The following is a 19,933-nucleotide window of genomic DNA, read 5'->3' on the forward strand; positions in this document are numbered from 1 at the left end:
GGGGAGTCCTGCTAAGATGGAATTGGTTTCCCCTGTTACATTCTATGACCAGGTGGAGTCTTAACTCCAAGTTCAAAAGAAGTGCTCGCTTTGTAACAGGGGTAGGAAATCTGTTTTTGGGGGTGGGTGGGCACATCTGGCAGTTTGAGGAAACTGCCCTGGGCACCGCCACAAAATGGCCAACGTGGAAGGTGTGGCAACGGGCAAATCACCTGCCCAAAAGACTGAGCTCAAGGCAGAGGTGGGAGTTGATCCCTGACACACACAAAAACAACAGCACTGTGAGAAACTTATTTCACAGCAATCCCAGCTGCCAATAAGATTTTTTTTTAAAAGGGGGGGGCAGAAACATAGGTGGGCATCAAGACAGGTGTTTGAGGTGCATTGCCGAGCCCTGTAACATCTGAACTTTGTGTAGGTGTTTCTGTGACTTGTTCCACTTGGTTCCCCCCCTTTGAGGTTTGCGTCAGGCCCTCGTCCTGGGTTGCTAGCTAGCCTGTCCTGCCTCGGCTGCGGCTCCAGAGGAGAGGGAGAGTTATGGTGCCCAACTCTCCTCCTGCTGCTGCTGCTCCTGTAGAACATACAGGGAGTCCTCCTTGGCTGGGGTCATGTCTAGCCCTGCTCCCCTTGGGTTGGGGGAAGGTGTTTCAGGTGCTCAATCAGAATCAGACTCTGAAATAGAGGAGACGGCGCCAGAAACAGGCCAGATTATACCAGTAGAGGCAGCTCCCACGGGCTCTTCATCAGCTGGAAATGAACCTCCTCCACTGCTTATCTCCTCAAGGGTAAACAACACACAGTCAGTGGGAAGTCAGTGTTCTTCCAAGGGAGAGTTTTCACAGAGAAGTTAGCTGATCCTAGAGTACGCCGCAGACTAAAATGGAGCTAAAGGAAGGCAAGAGAAAGTCGGCCTGGCTGGCATTTCATCAGGAGCTGCAACACAACCAGTCTCTCTGAAGTGAAGGCATTTTGGGAAAGGGCTTTCTGTTCTTCTTGAAAAGACAATTGTCTTGCTTAGTTTGCATAGTTTTGCCCAGAGGAAAGTTCCTAGAGTGGGAAGAGATGTTTATTGCTTGAATAAAGCATTGTGGATTACTTAGCAGACGCGTTATTGTCTCCCAAGAAGAGAAACACGGCAGCCTTCTCCTGCTGGCCTCCCAGCTCTGTTTAGAATTGAGTTCCAATCACCTCCTCCCAAATTGCCTCCCCCACTGTGAACTCCTGGACTTACTCAACACCCTCCCCAAATTTACAGTGGAGCAGGTGCAGAGGTATGATCCCTCTCTGGAGAGTACGGCCTTCCACCCCCTGGTACCCAGAATGCTGCAACAACAGCAGCAGCAGCAACCCAGAGTATCCGAGTCTATGCTATGGACTGCATTTCCCAGTGCTCCTTGTGCCTGGGGGAACTACGTTTCCCAGTGCTACTTGTGCCTGAGATGTGGGCGTTGTCGCATTCTAGTCACTGGACGGAGGAAAAGAGGGTGCCTGTACAGAGAGAGAATTTGCTGCTGTCACTCTCCCGCACCAGTTTAGCTGGTGAGAAAAGAAGGGGGCAGATGGGGTGGTTCTTCTTCTATGGCTTGGATGAACACCCAAAGCTCTTCTACAATGATCAAGTCAACAGGATGCAAAAATCAACCCCGCTTCCCGTGTGTGTGTGTGTACCTCTCACTGCAGATAGAAAGCTAACATGAGCTGAGCTAGGACCCCTATCTTTCTCCAGTCAGGGCTTTTGTGAGAGGCACACCCAAACGAGCAAGACACCCTCTGAAGTCTGAGATGGTATAGTCCAGCAATAGCTGTACCATTAAACTCTGTCAACCTTTCTAGCTCAAATCCTAGACTTTACCATTCAGCCAGTAAATGAGACGGTAGGAAATTGCATTGAACTCTCAACCCCGTGATGTTGGCTTCAGTTCAAGAACCAGCGATAGGAATTAATGCATTTGTACAGTTTCTCTTCATCTGGAGTGGGTAACATACAGTTTTGCATTAAAGGTGAAGTGAAGCAGTGTATCCCCCCGTTCATCAAAATCCACTTCGCTCTGCTCTTTTTAATCTTTTCCCATTTGTCTGTGGCTGTTTTAACTAGATTGCTCTCAACTTAACAGCCTGTGCGAACACCCATACGTGACTTTATTGCCTTATTCATGCGGTGGAGTTACTGAAAACTATAGGATCACATGCACTTGAGGAGGACCCAGCCAGAATCTGCTATTAGCAAAAGTTTTGCCTCCTAGGAAAGGGCCAGTTTTATTACAGGGTCAGGAGAGTTCGATTTTTAAAAAAAACAATGGAATATATGGAGAATGCTCTGGGGTGTCTTTGGGAGACTGGGGTAGTTTCAGAAACTTGTGGTTGTTCTGTAGTGCTTTCTAGAGCTATAGATGTTTATTCTGATGTCTATATACTAATGCCCAGAGCATGGGAAACAAACAGAATGAACTTGAACTCTTATTACATGAAGGCAAATACGACTTGATAGGTATAACTGAAACTTGGTGGGATGACTCCCATGACTGGAATATAGCAATTGAAGGATATAACTTGTTCAAAAAGAACAGAAGAAATAGAAAGGGAGGTGGAGTTGCACTATATGTTAAAAATACCTATCCCTGCACAGAAATACAGGCGGATGAGACTGGGAGCCCCGTCGAGAGCGTCTGGATTAAAATAAATGGGGCTAGGAATAAAAAGAATATGATAATCGGAGTCTACTACCAACCACCCAATCAAGGAGAAGACGAGGATGAAACTTTTGAGAAACAAATTGCCAGTGTTTCAAGGAAGTGTGATGTAGTAGTGATGGGGGACTTCAATTACCCTGATATCTGTTGGGAGACCATTACTGCCAAAAGCGGCCCTTCCAAGAAATTCCTGACATGTATGGGTGATAACTTTCTCCTACAGAAAGTGGAGGAAGGAACTAGAGGATCGGCAATCCTTGACTTGTTATTGACCAATAGGGATGACTTAGTGGATAAAGTGGCAGTTACGGGAACTCTGGGGGAAAGTGACCACGTCATACTTGAATTCTTGATTATGAAGGAGACAAAAGTCGAGTGTAGCCATACACGTACTCTGGATTTTAGGAAAGCTGATTTTAATAAACTCAGAACTATAATAAGCAAGGTCCAATGGCAAGGGAGCCTAATGAGAAAAGGAGTGCAGGATGGGTGGGAGTATTTAAAAAATGCAATTTTAAAGGCACAGTAACAAACAATTCCAACAAGGAGAAAAGATAGAAGACAACAGAGGAAACCAATGTGGCTCCACAAAAAGCTTAGAGATGACCTGAAAACAAAAAGGGATACATATAGGAAGTGGAAGGAAGGCCAGGCTACAAAAGAAGAGTACAGACAAGTGGCGCAGAAGTGCCGAAATGGCGTCAGGAAGGCTAAAGCTGTGAATGAGCTGAGATTAGCGAGGGATGCTAAAAGCAATAAAAAGGCTTTCTTCAGATACGTGAGTAGTAAAAGACAGAGGAAAGAAATGGTGGTTCAACTGCTTAATGAGGATGGCAAATTGATAACAAATGACAAAGAAAAGGCTGAAGTGCTCAATTCCTACTTTGCCTCGGTCTTCTCCCAAAAGCGGGTCTATGACCCCCCTGGAAAAAGTGAAGCAGAAGTTGAGGGGGCAGGATTGCAGTTTGAGATTGATAAACAAATGGTCAAAGAACACCTAATTTCCTTGAATGAGTTTAAATCTCCAGGGCCCGATGAACTGCATCCAAGAGTAATGAAGGAGCTAGCGGAAGAACTCTCAGAACCTTTGTCTATTATCTTTGCAAAATCATGGAAGACGGGTGAGGTGCCGGACGACTGGAGGAGGGCTAATGTTGTCCCTATCTTCAAAAAGGGCAAAAAGGAGGAACCTGGGAACTACAGACCAGTCAGTCTGACATCCATCCCTGGGAAAATTCTGGAGCAGATTATAAAGAAATCAATCTGTAAACACCTTGAAATCAATGCAGTGATTACTAGAAGCCAACATGGATTTGTCAGGAACAAATCCCGTCAGACTAATTTGATCTCATTTTTTGATAGGATAACCTCCCTTGTGGACTGTGGGAATGCTGTAGACGTCATATATCTTGACTTCAGCAAAGCTTTTGACAAAGTACCACATGACATTCTGATTAACAAACTAGCTAAAAGTGGGCTAGATGGAACAACTATTAAGTGGATCCACAGTTGGCTACAGAATCGGACTCAAAGAGTACTTATCAATGGAACCTTCTCAAACTGGGGAGAGGCAACGAGTGGGGTGCCGCAGGGCTCAGTCCTGGGCCCAGTGCTCTTCAACATTTTTATTAATGATTTGGACGAGGAGGTGCAGGGAACGCTGATCAAATTTGCAGATGACACTAAATTGGGTGGGATAGCTAATACCCTGGAAGACAGAAACAAACTTCAAAGTGATCTTGATAGGCTGGAGTGCTGGGCTGAAAACAAAAGAATGAAATTTAATAGGGATAAATGCCAAGTTCTACATTTAGGGAATAGAAACCAAATGCACAGTTACAAGATGGAGGATACTTGGCTCAGCAATACTACAATTGAGAAAAATCTTGGAATTGTTGTAGATCACAAGCTGAATATGAGCCAACAGTGCGATATGGCTGCAAGAAAGGCCAATACTATTTTGGGCTGCATTAATAGAAGTATAGCTTCCAAATTACGTGAGGTCCTGGTTCCTCTCTATTTGGCCCTGGTTAGGCCTCATCTAGAGTATTGCATCCAGTTCTGGGCTCCACAATTCAAGAAGGACGCAGACAAGCTGGAGCGTTTTCAGAAGAGGGCAACCAGGATGATCAGGGGTCTAGAAACAAAGCCCTATGAGGAGAGACTGAAAGAACTGGACATGTTTAGCCTGGAGAAGAGAAGATTGAGGGGAGACATGAGAGCACTCTTCAAATACTTAAAAGGTTGTCACACAGAGAAAGGGCCAGGATCTCTTCTCGATCCTCCCAGAGTGCAGGACACGGAATAACGGGCTCAAGTTAAAGGAAGCCAGATTCCAGCTGGACATCAGGAAAAACTTCCTAACTGTTAGAGCAGTGCGACGGTGGAATCAGTTACCTAGGGAGGTTGTGGGCTCTCCCACACTAGAGGCATTCAAGAGGCAGCTGGACAACCATCTGTCAGGGATGCTTTAAGGTGGATTCCTGCATTGAGCAGGGGGTTGGACTCGATGGCCTTGTAGGCCCCTTCCAACTCTGCTATTCTATGATTCTATGATTCTATGATTCCATATAACTGCATTCTTGGCTGTTCATTACAGCTTGAGATGGCAGAAAGTGGGCACCAGTGTTTATTTATTTTTTTATTTAGAATATTTATATACCGCTCCCCATTGAAAAATTTCGGAGCGATGTATAAGGTAAAATGAAAATAAAAACAGAATAAAACAGTTTAAACAAAATTTAAAAGAAGCAAAAACAGAAATCCAAGGCTGCATGTTAAAGAAAGGCTTCTTGGAATAAAGATGTTTTCAGGAGGTGCCGAAAGGAGTACAAGGTTGGCGCCTGCCTGACTTCCAGGGGCAGGGAGTTCCACAGGAGGGGCGCCATGACGCTGAAGGCTCTTCCCCTGGTGGATTCCAATCGGAGGATGGATCTATGTGGAACCACCTGGAGCAGGCCCTCGGATGACCTCAGTGACCGGTCAGGTTGGTAAGGGAGAAGGCGCTCTCTCAGGTATCCTGGTCCCAAGTTGTTTAGGGCTTTTAACACAAGTACAAGAACCTTAAACCTGGCCCAGTAGCGAATAGGCAGCCAGTACAGTTCCCTCAGCAGAAAAGTTACATACTGGAAAGGGGCAGCTCCAGACAGCAGCTGAGCTGCACCATTTTGCACTAGCTCCAGCTTCCGGAGCAGCTTCAAGGGCAGCCCCACATAGAGCGTGTTACAGTAACCCAGCCTTGAGGTTACCAATGCCTGTACCACCGTGGCCAAGCTATCCCTGTCCAGGAGAGGCCATAGTTGGCGAACCAACCAAAGCTGGTAAAAGGCACTCTGAGCCGTGGCGGCTACTTGAGCTTCCAACAACAGAAATGGGTCTAAGAGTACCCCCAAACTACGAACCTGATCTTCCAGAGGCAGTGCAACCCCATCCAGAACAGGCAAGGAGCCTGTCTTCCGGACTCGGGAACCCCTCATTCACAGGGCTTCCGTCTTGCCAGGATTCAGTCTCAGTTTATTGGCCCTCATCCAGCCCATTACTGAGTCTAGGCACTGGTCCAGGACCTGCACAGCCTCACCTGATTCAGTGTTGTCTCCAGAAGCTATAATATAAGAGGACACCTCCATAATCATGCCAAAGGTCCCATTTCCTCCACTGTCCTGTTTCTAATAATGGCCAGCAAGATGTCCTTGAGAGGCCTTCAGGCCAGGCATGTTGCTTGCCTCCCAAGAGCTGGTCTGCAAAGGTAGACTTCTTCTGCACCTGGAGGTTCCATTCTGCTCCCCTAGCGCACAGCCCCCGATAGAGTTGCATTGCCATCTAAACTCTTTTCAAAGCCCACCTAAACTAGCGGCCCATCACCATTTGCTTTGTGGGGGTGAATTCTATGAGTTACTTACGAGCCACACAAACTGGACTGTGCTTCCAGACTCGGGCGCTCCATCGGCAACAGAGGGACATTATGACTGGCCTACCCTACGGGGTTGTTTTGAGCTGTCCTGAGGTGTCATGGGTAAAGCTGCGTGCACTCGGGAAAAGGCACTGTATAAATGTAACTCATGGCACTCAGAACAGGGTCAGGAACCCAGTTCGGCAGGAAGAGCCCTCCCCTCCCCCCCACTGCCCAACCTGGAATGTAGGTATTCCACACTGGAGGTATCCCAGTAGAGACTGGACAACCACCTGTCAGGGATGCTTTAAACCTGATTTCTGCGCTGAGCAGGGGGGTGGACTGGATGGCCTCAAGGGTGCCTTCTGGCTCTAGGATTTTCGGTAACTGCTATCAAGTCAGCTACCTGGGAAGTTATTACCTGCTCTGTTCCTGGATTGATCTTAGTGGGAGGGGATGAGGGGAAGCTGCAGACGCTTCTAGAGAAGGCTTGGCTGTTGTCCCAACAGTGTGTCCAGCAGCCATTGCCAGGGGGTGCTGAGGCAAAAGGCAGGTAACTTGTTGGCTCACTCTAAGGTGGAACTGCTACACCTGGAGGCTTGCCCAGTACGGAAACGTGTTCCGTTAAGTGTATTTATAACCCTCCCTTAAAGACCTATACGTTACAGAAAGGCGGGATATAAGTCTGTTAAACAAATAATTAATGCCACACACACGCACACACTCACTCCAGACTCCTCCGTTTGTCATTCCTCTGCTTCAGACCAGAAGCCAGAACCATCGGCCCAGGAGGTCTATTGGTTCTGAAAACTGCCAGGCCTGGAGCTCCCTGAAGGGCTCCATGAAGCTCTGAAATCAATGCAGGCCTTTCCTGGGAGCTCTCCGTGGTCCTGCGGAGCCTGAGCTTGTTCCTCTCGAACTCGTAGCCTGGACCCCTGGCTGGACACTGCTGCCTGCTCTTGCAGTGGTCTTTGCTCCCAGGCCTGGAAGCCACTGGGGGCTCCTGATCACCTCAAATGTGGCTCTCTCTCTCTCTCTCTCTCCCTCATTCATTCACTCCCTCTCGTTCTCTCTCTTTGCGATAGCTGCTCGCTCTCAGCAGAGATTCTCTAAGTCTGCCTTCTTGTTTGCTTGAGCGGTGGGCCAGTTCAGGTGAACTTGGCTACTGGAGGAGGCTTTGGGGACGAGAAGTCTCTGCCCTAAGGTGGCTGGTTGGGGGACAGCGGGAGGAGAGGAGAATACAGGAGCCGTCACCTAATTATTTGTCCTGGGCGAAGAGCCCAGGAGGCCAAGAGGAGCGTGGCTGGCGAGCGGCCCTGAGGTGCCTGAAGCCTTGGTGGAGGTGCCTGAAGCCCAAAGGGCTCCTGCTTGGGAAGTGGCGAAGATCGCCGTGTGATTGTAGGAGTCCCGACGAAGACGGTGTCTGGGGCCAGTGTGATGGAATGCCTCTGGCAGTGCTGGAGAGAAAGGGGATCTCCAGATGTTTTGGAGCCAGTGAGGTGTAGTCGTTAAAGTGTTAGTGTGAGAGTTGGGAGATCCGGGTTCTAGTCTCCACTTGGGCATGGAGTGACTTGGGGCCAGACCCAGACTCTCAGCCCAACCTACCTCACAGGGTGGTTGTTGTGAGGATAAAATGGAGAGGAGGAGGATTATGAATGCCACCTTGGGTTCCTTGAAGGAAAACAGGTGGGATATTATTATTATTATTATTTATTTATATAGCACCATCAATGTACATGGTGCTGTACAGAGTAAAACAGTAAATAGCAAGACCCTGCCGCTTAGTATAAATGCAAGAATAAAAATAAATAAAACTCCCAACATTCCTGGCCATTGGCCACCCTGACAGGGGTGCCTGGGAGCTGAAGCACAAAAACTCCAGAGATCCACCTTCTGCCCAGCCCTGGTCTAGGGCATTTGACTTAGATGTGTGACCCAGGCTGAGCTGCAAAGCGTGCCGGGTGTTTCCCCCCAGCTACGATCGGTCTAACCCACCCCTCGCAGGGCTGTAGCAAGGATAAATGGGGAGGGGGGCCATGGACGCTGTCCTGAGCTCTTTGGAGAAAGGGCAGGGTAGAATTACAGTGGGGAGGGCTGCGCGACTCAGTGGCGGAGTGCACGCTCTGTATGGAGGAAGGCCCTGGTTCAACTCATCATGCCTCCTTAAAGCAATTCAGTTTTGCGGATCGTAGGTGCTGATAGCATAGATAGCCAAAAGGGCATCGTCCACATCAAAGAGGTTGGTTTGGGCGGCGGGGGGGGGGGGAAGGATTGGGGGGAAACCTAAGGTTTTCAGAAGTTCAAGAACACTTTAGGGGAGGGGAATGAAACTTAATGGAGGGGGGGGAGAACCCCAAAATGGCTCAGTGAGGACTGTGTATGCTCCGTGGTCACAGAATGCTGCTTACTGTTAGAGGGTGGGTGGAGGGGAAAGGAGAGAGGGGGAATGGAATAGAATCCGGATCATTGCCCTTGCATTTATTTTTTTAAGTAGCTGGGCTGGAAAGGCCTCCCTCTGAATCCTTGGAGAGCTACGGTGTGTCAAAGTAGATCAGCCTTCCCCCAACCCGGTTTCATCAGCCCCAGCTGGCTCATCCAAAACATCTGAGGAGCACCGGCTAGGATGAAGGCTGGAATGGGTAGTACTGGTCTCCATGGGGCAGTGATCTGGCACATGTGGGTCACTTTGTACGGTCCAGGCCTTTGTGTGCACAGGCTTGCTTGGCCAGCCTTCCACTAGGAGGAAGCGCGGGAAGAAATCGAGCACCTGCCCCAGAACCCTTTGGGGTCAGTGTTGCTCATGGGTTCCTCCCAAAATACGTTTCAGTTGAGCCGTACAGCTGTGTAGATGTCATCGCTTCTCCCAGCACTGTGCTTTTCTGGAGGGTCCAGAAGAGGCCAACGTACATAGCAGCAGTTTTGATTTAGACCTCTCTCCTTCCCTTTCCCTGCGTGAATATTTCGCCAACACGGATCGTTCCTTTGGTGATCTTGATGGCGCCGGCTGCTTGTCAGCGTAGGGAAAGCGCTTGGGTTTAGAGAATCGAACAATGCCCCTGACTGTCTTTTATTTCTTGCTGTAATGCGAGAAGTAGGAACGAAAGAGAGAAAGAACGAAAAAAGGGGGGAGGTGCTATTCATTCTTGGGCCACTAGAGCGCAGTGTCTCCCCGGGTTCTGCCTTTCCGGGGACCCGCGTTGACCTATATTCGGTCTGCAAATGCTTTCGCTTCGACAAGAGGGTGGGTTTCATGTGTTGTTTAATAGGTTTTAAAACCTGGAGCTCGAATGGGTCAATTGAAAAAAAGAAGAAGTTGAATGATGGCAGTTTCAGTTAGACTCTCCTTGACATAATCCTAAAGAGGAGCCAAGTTATTCGGGGGTGATGGGGGGATTGTCGGAGTGCCGCTTAGGAGACCATCTAGTTTATTGCGACATAAATGGATGCTGACTGAGGACACTCCTCTTTGCGGACACAGCCCCGCTGGTTTGAATCAAAGTGATTCAGCTGGGAGAGAGGTCTTTACCTGGGCATGTTCGGCGTGACGAGCCCAGTTGGGGCTCTACATGGCATGTGGCTCATTCGAACTCAGCCCCAGAACCTGGGAGCATTCTCGTGCCAGGCTGGGGCCCGTGGCATTCCCAGAGTCCTCTTGCTGGCTGCTGTTAGACAGAGGATGCTAGATGGAATCAGTGGAGGCTGGTGGCTCCCATCCAGTGAGGCAATGAATCCACTCCGGATTTCCATCAGAACCAGTCAGAACTGGTTCTGACGGAAACCCGGAGCGGAATTTACCGCCCCACTGACATCTGCGCCACCAGCCTCCACTGCCCTTTGGTGTGATCAAAGAGGGGTCCACCGAGGCGCCCACTTTCTGCCAGCCCCGAGCTGATCCCTGTAATGAACAGTGCAGCGGCCGTTCAGGACCACGGAGAGCGGCCCATGGATCACCTTGCCTGTTAGAGGGAGATTTGCTGACCTTTACATCAGCAAACCCTCCCTCATGGCGTCACAACATGGCCCTCTGGGATTCCCCAGGGGGGCACATGCCCTTCCTTTGTCCCCCACCTTTTCCCCCTCAACCGCTGTTGGTTTTGGTGGCTTTGCAGCTTTTTTGCATTCCACCCGTTCTAAGAAGTTGACAACCGGTGCCTCCATGGCCCCAAATCACCCTGATCTGCAGCTTCAAGGCTGCTTCTCCATGACGTTGGGCTCGGGTGTGTGTGTGTTGGTCCAGGTCATCTTCTGAGAAACCAAATGCACAGTTACAAGATGGAAATAGAAATAGAAACCAAATGCACAGTTACAAGATGGGGATACTTGGATCAGCAATACTATGAACGAGAAGGAGCTTGGAATTGTTGTGGATCACAAGCTGAATATGAGCCAACAGTGTGATGTGGCTGCAAGAAAGGCAAATGCTATTTTGGGCTGCATTAATAGAAGTATAGCTTCCAAATCACGTGAGGTCCTGGTTCCTCTCTATTCGGCCCTGGTTAGGCCTCGTATTGTGTCCAGTTCTGGGCTCCACAATTCAAGCAGGAGCGTGTTCAGAAGAGGGCAACCAGGATGATCAGGGGTCTGGAAACAAAGCCCTATGAAGAGAGACTGAAAGAACTGGGCATGTTTAGCCCGGAGAAGAGAAGATTGAGGGGAGACATGATAGCACTCTTCAAATACTTCAAAGGTTGTCACACAGAGGAGGGCCAGGATCTCTTCTCAATCCTCCCAGAGTGCAGGACATGGAATAACAGGCTCAAGTTAAAGGAAGCCAGATTCCAGCTGGACATCAGGAAAAACTTCCTGACTGTTAGAGCAGTATGACAATGGAATCAGTTACCTATGGAGGTTGTGGGCTCTCCCACACTAGAGGCCTCCAAGAGGCAGCTGGACAGCCGCCTTTCAGGGATGCTTTAGGGTGGATTCCTGCCTTGAGCAGGGGGTTGGACTCGATGGCCTTGTAGGTCCCTTCCAACTCTGCTATTGTATGATTCTATGATTCTAAGAAAGAGATGGACTCCCTAGGAAGTGTTGTATTTAGTCTGTAAATGTATGCAGTGCTATGAAGATCGCTGTGCAACATAAAATACAGTTTAAGACCTGGTTCGCACATTACCACAACCAGAACGCAGTTTGAGTATGGATTGAAATTGAGTTGTCTTTGATTCATGCGTTGTTCACGTGAACCCTGCACTATGGTTCACCTATGGGTTGTTAAGCATGAACAACTTGGAGCTCACAACCCAGCAACAAACCATGGGTTCTCTTCCTGGTTTCTTCACAGTTAACAACCATCGTGCAGGGTTCACACTTAACGACAATCCACGATTCAACAACAATCCATGATCCAAGGACAGCCCATGGTTCAACCCAGACTCTGGGTTGTCATTATGTGTGAACCAGGCCTAAAAGACAGTCACAAGTAAGAGAGATGTGACAATAGTAAATCGTTCAGCGAAGAGAGAATCGTCCTCCAACCGGATAGTGGGGTTTATGAGTCTCTCAAAGATCAGGGCTTTGTTTCAGTTATGGATGAAGAGCAAGGCCTTATGGCAAACAATTCATGCAAATGTTGCAATTTTTCCGTGTGTTTGTGTTATTGGGATCCCCTCCAGAAGGAATCCTACGTGGAACCAGATATGACGTCAAGTTGGCTGGGAAACGGAGCAGAAGCTACTGAAGGGCAGCCAAGGGGACACGCTTCACTCTGCCCAGGGCATCTCACCGAGAGTGGCGAGGGTGTTCCCTCCTCCTGCCCTTTCCCGTGGGGAGCTCCCCGCTGCCTCTTCTTACTCTCCTGGTTGTCCCAGTGCCGTCACTGGTAAACATTCAGCATGTGGGCTGACTGTGTCCTCTGCCACACAACATTTCTGCTCGTTGCAGAAGCGAGGACGCATTGGCCATGCGCTCTCCTGCCTCTGCCTTGTGATCCTTCCTCAGGCTTCTCTCTCTTTTCCACCTTAATTTGCTGAGGGCCTCATCCCGCCCCCTTCATTTGGTCTCCCAATCGCTCCTTAATTGTTGGCTGAAGCCACCTATTCACAGTGCAGCAATGTCCTGCTGATTGGGACTATTCAGGAAGGGCTCTACGGAAGCATTTTGGGGAGGCGGAAGGGCTCACAATTACCAGCCGGCTATTTCAGGACACGCTTCTGCCTGACGCTGCCATAGTGCCTTTGAATTGTCTTTGGCCAAGAGCGATGGATCTTGTAGAGATGGAGATCAGAGACGAATGCTCAAGAGGCAAACACCCGCCTGCCGCCCTTGCTTCGTCTCTGCTCAGTCAAGTCGATTGTGTCGTATCCATCACTGCCAAAGAACCTTCGTGCTCCAGTGGAAACAAGTGTCCAGGAACGGGGCATGGTCCAGACCTGGGTCTTGGGAAATCTAGCTCCTAGTTTCTGCTCGGAGTTGCTTTGCTGTAGAGGCAGCAGCCAGGTGTGAAGGGTGAGCCCATCTCCCTAAATGCTCATGGGGTAAGCAAGGGAGCTGCGATGGGCCGTGCCTTGCTATCAGATGTTTGGGGACTGCCATGTTCTGGCCTGAGCAGGAGCCCTCTAGTGCGTAACTTTCTCCGACAAGGTCTCGGACCAGATGGAAGTCCTTTAAGCTTCAGTCCAGAGGCTACCACCCAGACGCCGCCCTTTCCCCGCAAAAGGGAAGCCTCAAATGGACAGGCCTGGAGCCTACCATGCCTCCACCTCTCCAAGACTTCATGCCAAGTGCTGGCACACATCAGCTCCATGAACGTGCAGGATGTGGAGATGGGGGTGTTGGCCCCATGGTGGAGTGAAGCTCAGGGCTGCAGATCTTGGTCTGGGTTTGGGGCCTTGGTTTTGGGGTGTCTCTGGTTCCCCAGTGGCCCGGCACCTTCTCTGTTGGCCCCATGGGTTCTTCAACGTCTGAGTCCATGTCCAGGTCACTGCAGGGACTCGTGTTCACACATTGACTGCAGGAAATCTCTGGAGAACATGAACATCACCCAGCTGCCATGGAAACTGGGCTATGCAATCCCAAGGTCATGAATGTCTCTGCTTGAGACCCAGAATAACAGGATCAATGGAACTGAACTAGACAGACACTTTCAGCTGGCGGGGGTGGGGGTGGGGCCGTGGTGTAGGAATTGGCTGCTCTTTGCTAAGAGGCAAGAGAGGAGGTGCATTCATCCTTCACTTTCTGGCGCTGAGCTGGCCACGCGTGTCTCGGCAAAGCGTCCTTGCATCACGTGGTGACCTGCCAAGAGGCTTGGTCTTAAAAATAGACCTGCCCTCTACCTCCGTGGCACTTTGCCTGTCTGGACCATGCTTGGTGGTGGCCATCAGCGCTGGATGTAACTGGACTCTCATTGGATAGCTTGATGCAGAACCATGAGAGGGACACATGCTATTCGCTCTTCCCAGTGGACGAGGAAAGAGCTTCGGGGTCCACAATTTATTTATTATTTACTTTATTTATTTATTGCATTTCTATACTGCCCAATAGCTGAAGCTATTCAATTGGAATGAAAAACTATTTTCTGTGGCAGAGTGAAGGATCCATCCCGGTGAGGTTATCGGTGACCCAAGCTTTTGCCTTGTCAGTTATTCAAAGGACATCCAGGCATGATGTGGCTTCACTAAAGGCCCTTAAAGCTGCATTTGGGCTTCAGACTTCTCTTAGAAAGGCATGGCTGGGACTTGAACTGAGAATGCTGGGGGTCCACGGCTGGCGTCCCAGGCAGTCATGTTTGGGCACCTGCCAAGAGCCCACACTGCAGCGGGGGCACACGGGCAAGGGCCGCCCGGAGTTGCTCCTCTGCTTCACTGTTGCCACCTGTGTGTTCACCTGCCTCTTGCTCTGGCCCAGCAAGCAGCAGTGGTGAGAAGGAGGAGCAGGAGATGCCACAACCTCCTGGCTCCCTGTTGAGGAAGAGGAGGAGGACCAAGATGGCTGGTGACCCATGGAAGTGAGAAGGGAGATGTGCTGAGTGAAAGGGGGACTTGAATTGCGTCTTGCTCAAAGGCCCTCCAAAGTCTGCAGCTCTGGAGAGCGACCATGGACTGTGTGCCCTTAGGTTGGAGAGCTCTCCTGTGGGTGTAGAAGGGAAGAGGGGGCTCAACATCAGCTCCTGCAATTGGCAGGCAATATGGAGCCTCTGGATTGGCTAAGAATAGTGTGCGTACCCGTAGGCTGGTGTTCCACCTCTCCGATCAACAGAGAAGAAAAGGGCCCTCCCTGGGCAACGAGACCAGCGTCCCAATGGTCAGGAAGGGGAAAGCATTCCCTGGGAACCCAAATCGAAGCTAGTTAAGCCATTGACACCCACCGTGAGGCTCCAATGAAAGGGGGTGGCGGGTCGTATTTTTCTCCCGACCAAGGAGAAAGCGACGTCAGCCAGATACGATGGCAGCGTGGTCTCAAAGCAGACTCGGGGCATGAACGCCTGAGCAGGCCAAAACGGTGACAAGGAATAATGGAAAAGCCACAAGAAACCTTAAGTATTCGGAAATGTTCACGTCTCATTAAGCAACTCATTTAACCAGGGCCATATGGCTGTGAGGGAGAACACGGAGCGCTCCGGCGATGTAGAAGCCGTGTTCTACAGCGAGGGAGCACCAAAGCCGAATCTCTCCAAGGAGGGAAGTGGGAAACAGGATTCTGGAAAATCGCCACAGAAGAAATATAGCAGCCCCTCGAACAGTCTGTCTGTAATTATATATTTATTATCCCAATGTTCTTCCAAGGATCTCAAGGCAGTGGGCGAATGGCTGCCATTCACTCCTATGGAGAGAAGCTAAGCGCCCCATATGGAGACATGGTTTTCTTCCCCCTGCCCCACTTCGCTTTTTTTCATCCCAAGGCTGAGGAAGAGGGATAAGCCCAAAGTTACCCAGTGAGCGTTTTGGCAGAGCCGGGATTTGAACCTGGGTCTCCCTGGTCTACAGTGCACCATCTCCATAATGTTCCACATCTCCAGCAAGGCAAAAAGCAATCAAAACACACACACACAGCACTGCAGTGATGGACTTGCAGCAAGCCTTGAATTTCTAGGGTCAGTGTTGATTTATGGTGTAGCTGTGGCTCTCTAGACTACCGTAAGCCTCTTCAGGACCAGAAGGAGTCGGGATGGGGACCCAGAGCTAGAAACTAACCCTGCTCAGTTTCCTCTAGAGTTCTGGGAGACTAAGGAAATGGCCTGCAGTGTGGGGCACAATTCAAAGTGCTGCTTTTGACCTTTAAAGCCTTAAACGGTTTGAGACCAAGTTACTTAAAGGGCCACCTTCACCCGTATCAGCCTGCCCACACTTTAAGATGAGAAAGAGAGGTCCTTCTCATTTGCCCACCCCGTGAGAGTAGTTAGGTGGGTGATCAAATGGGACAGAGCCTTCTCCGCAGTGGCCTCACGCTTTTGGAACAAGCTCCCCTCAGACTTCTGTTACGCTCCGCCTTGCAGGCTTTTAAGAAGGCTTTGAAAACATATTGTTTCTCTTGATATGGCTGCTCTTGCTGTTGCTGCTGCTGGTTTTATCATTGTTCTTATTGTGATCATTGTGTTTATGGGTTGTTGTTTTTTACGGCTTTTAATATTTTAGCTGTTTTTATGTATTTTATTGCTGTAAGCCACCTCAGGAGGGCTTCTGCCCTGTAAGGTGGCCAAGAAATAATTTTAAATGAAATAAAAATAATAATAATTGAGTGGCGCAACTGGGCCCAATCTGCAGATATCAGGGAAAGCCCATCCAGTGGGCAAATGTTTGCCATTCCGTGTTGGGCAGAGAAGTTAATGGTGTCCTGACGGGCGGACTCCATTACAGCAACACCTTCCCACTGGGGAAGTTATTTTTCTTACAGCCTCATGGTCCTCTGTACCCATTGAATTTGGCTGGAGCAGAAAAGGGAGCATTTTGCTCAGTTTAATTCTTCTTTTTTTTAATACATAAGAACTTAGCGTTTACAGATTTCTTCACATCTGGGACAGATTTATTTTTTGATATTTTAAAGGGGGGGGGGGAATGAAAGCGACAGACCTGCCTGTCCCTGTTCTCCAACTTTTCACCTTAACACCTTAATCCCCATTTCTAATCCAAATGAAGCCTAGCTCTGATTAATTCCATTTCTTAATATGTTTTTAATTATTATTGTTTAACTGGGAGTCTGGGCTGTTGCAATGTGAAGTGCTGCTCTTCCATGCAAATCCTGTTTGGGTTCCAGAGAATGGTTTGGGGGATTCTGAAGCTCAGACACCACCACCACCCGGACCTTTGCCTTGTTCTTAGGTTTTAGGGGAAGTTACTTTTCATATAGCCTCACCAGTTTGGGAAAGTATTTATTTACTTATTACATTTCTATACCGCCCAATAGCCATAGCTCTCTGGGCGGTTCACAAAGTACTTTGTGACTGGTCACACCCACCGTAGTAACCATTTTATGGATGAGCAAGCTCCACCCCCTGTGGCAGCCATTTTGTGAGCGTGCCCAGGACACTCTAAAAAATCCAAATGTGCCCTGCCAACATAAAAAGGTTGGAGATCCGTGTCCTAACTGAACATGTTCACAGTTGTTGGAAAATGCTGTAAGCTCCTCAGGACAGAGACCTGGTAGCCTGGCTCACGTTACCCTGTAAAGCACCATGCATTGCGCATGGATAGCACATCATCTATCATTCGATCCAGTCCATATTAGTTGTTTCAAAAAATAAAATGTAAAGCTGGTGTGTAAGATGTTCAGGCAAGATGAGTTCAGCTCGGAGAAGGCTGGCCTGTGGGTCTCCCAGGGAGGAGGCTGTGAATATTTCCTCAGTCTTAAAAGTGCCTGAGCATGACCGCTTTGAAAATCTCACAGTCAGCTTTGTCTCCAGGTCATTGTGCCTTACCTTCCTTCTCTCTCTGTTCTAGGTTCTCTGCCTTCTCCTCAGATGCTAGTTTCCACGCAGGATTATACCCAAGGCCCAGGGGTAAGTGTTTGTGCATTTGAGTTCCTGCCAGTTGGCTTATTACAGGAAACCAGGCAGGAACTGGAAAGGGCGTGATAATTTAATGTAGCATTCCCACAATTTTCCTGAAACAAAATCGAAGTGGGGGGGGGGAGACGAACACATAACTCTTCTGCCTCAAAAGCTTTTGATTTAAAACTGTAAGAATGATCTACTCTTGGAGGAGTCCACCCACTGTGTGCCTGTGTGAGTCACTGTTCTGGATGTACCTCCTCTGCAAGCAGTTAATCTACCACATCTCTGCATAGGGAATTATTTATTCGTACCTGATGCAGCAAAGCAGCATAGTAATTACTCACCCCCTGATTGGAATGCTGCGAGCACAGGGCAGTGACTCATTCAGAGGTGTAATAAACAGCCTCATAGAATCATAGAATAGCAGAGTTGGAAGGGGGCTACAAGGCCATTGAGTCCAACCCCCTGCTCAATGCAGGAATCCACCCTAAAGCATCCCTGACAGATGGCTGTCCAGCTGCCTCTTGAAGGCCTCTAGTGTGGGAGAGGCCACAACCTCCCTCATCCTCATCTGAAAGAGAGTAATTCTGCTGAGTCTCTGTAATAGATTTCTCACTTTGGGCCTAAAATGGTATCGTCTAACTAAAACAGCAGCATGCTGGGAGGGGATGAATTCTACATTTGCAGTGATCCCGTTAGCTGATAAGAAGGCCAGAAGGCTGGAGCAGGGACTCATGCAGAGTTGCAAACAGAAGCCCCCTCTCTGGGAAAGCATTTTGGGCTCACAGAAGATATGATGATGATGATGATGATGATGATGATGTTTCTTATGGCACAAATTTTGGGAATCACCAGCTTCATTTCTTCCTTTTGTTTTTAAGTTCCGGGTCTTTCACGGATGGCAGCCCGCCTCCCCAGTAAATTAAGGAGCTCGGCTCTGGCAGACAAAGGGCAGGGAAGAAATAAAGGAGCTTAGCGGGTCAGCTTGCCGGGGAAAGCTGTTGGGATCGTAAGAGAGAGAACAGAGTCAGAGGAGAAGGGCAGGCGACCCTTCTGTGCCCTCTTTCTTGGTATCATTGGATGAAAAGCTCTGATATTGCACAAATCCCAGTTTAATAGAATGCTCAATAAAAGGCCAGCTTTGTGCCGGCCCCGTCTGTTCTCCTCTCTTTCATGTTGCTTGCGCTCAGAAAACGCTCCCTCCGTCGCTCGGGCGGCTCGCTGCTGCATTTCGAAGCTTCATCGTTCGTTCGTTTTTAAACCATAGTCAGTGGTTTTAGTGGTGAGACCAGCCTCGGCCAACCTGGTGCTCTCCAGATATGTTGGACTGCAAGTCCCGTCCTTCCCAGACAGGCTGCCCAACACATCTGGAGGGCACCGGGATGGATGAGAGTACTGCACTGGGGAGTCTCGGGTTCAAGTCCTAACTCGCCGGGTTGCCATGGCTTTCTACAGATAGGTGGGCTTCCTACCTGCAGAGGAGCATTTTGAGGTGTGGATGCCTTCAAAGATAAACAACACGCATGTGCACCCTCACCTTCCGGCCGAAGATTTAACCTAACACCTTATTCTGAGTAACATGCAGGCTCATAGTCACTTACATCATGCTGCTGCCGCTCTGTTAGGAACTCATTCTCCAAGCGTCTCTCGCGGCCGCCTCATCTGGAGGGTGGCATGAGCAGGGAGGCGAGTAATAATAATAATAATATATTTATTTCTTACCCGCCTCTCCCTTTGGATCGAGGCGGGGAACAATATTAGAACAGGAATCAATACATAGAATCATAGAACAGCAGAGTTGGAAGGGGCCTACAAGGCCATCGAGTCCAACCCCTGCTCAATGCAGGAATCCACCCTAAAGCATCCCTGACAGATGGTTGTCCAGCTGCCTCTTGAAGGCCTCTAGTGGGGGAGAGCCCACAACCTCCCTAGGTAACTCAACATCTTAAAAATTCTTGATTTTACATTGATCTGGATAGGCCTGCTGGAAAAGGCTAGTCTTTAAAGCTGCATTAAAATCACACAGAGAGTTAGTTTTACGAATCTCCTCCGGCAGGCCATTCCACAATCTGGGGGCGACAGAAGGAAAGGTCCTCTGGGAAACTGATGTCAGCCTAGTTTTAGATGACTGAAGTAAGTTCACCCCAGAGGACCTGAGTGTGCGGGGCGGAATATATGAACTCCCCCCCCCCCCCACACACACATTGCAACAGAAGGACACTCGGAGGGGCCGTTTCCGCTTTAATTTTAACTCTTTCCTTTCAGCTGTCGATATCCCAGCTCTCAGCGTCTCCGGCGAATCACGCCTCCAAACCCCCACTGCATCCGTCTGGCGCTGCTGTGCTGTCCCGGTCCTCGGAGACTCTGAGGCAGGCGCAAGAGGTAAAGGCTGAAACCCCACTGTTATCTGGAGGGCTTGAATATTCC

The 19,933-nt window shown here is 49.3% G+C and overlaps 1 protein-coding gene across 1 annotated transcript in view; it reads left to right on the forward strand.

Moving 5' to 3' along the window:
• Window positions 1-19,933, forward strand: part of NPHP4 (nephrocystin 4) — a 128,238-nt gene that overhangs the window by 60,409 nt on the left and 47,896 nt on the right. The window contains exons 12-13 of the mRNA XM_063145353.1: window positions 17,454-17,512; window positions 19,772-19,888. Coding sequence (XP_063001423.1) covers window positions 17,454-17,512; window positions 19,772-19,888 — 176 coding nt within the window. The remainder of the gene's footprint in view (window positions 1-17,453; window positions 17,513-19,771; window positions 19,889-19,933) is intronic.

Source organism: Elgaria multicarinata, chromosome 20 (assembly GCF_023053635.1).
Source record: "Elgaria multicarinata webbii isolate HBS135686 ecotype San Diego chromosome 20, rElgMul1.1.pri, whole genome shotgun sequence".
Taxonomy (NCBI): Eukaryota; Metazoa; Chordata; class Lepidosauria; order Squamata; family Anguidae; genus Elgaria; species Elgaria multicarinata.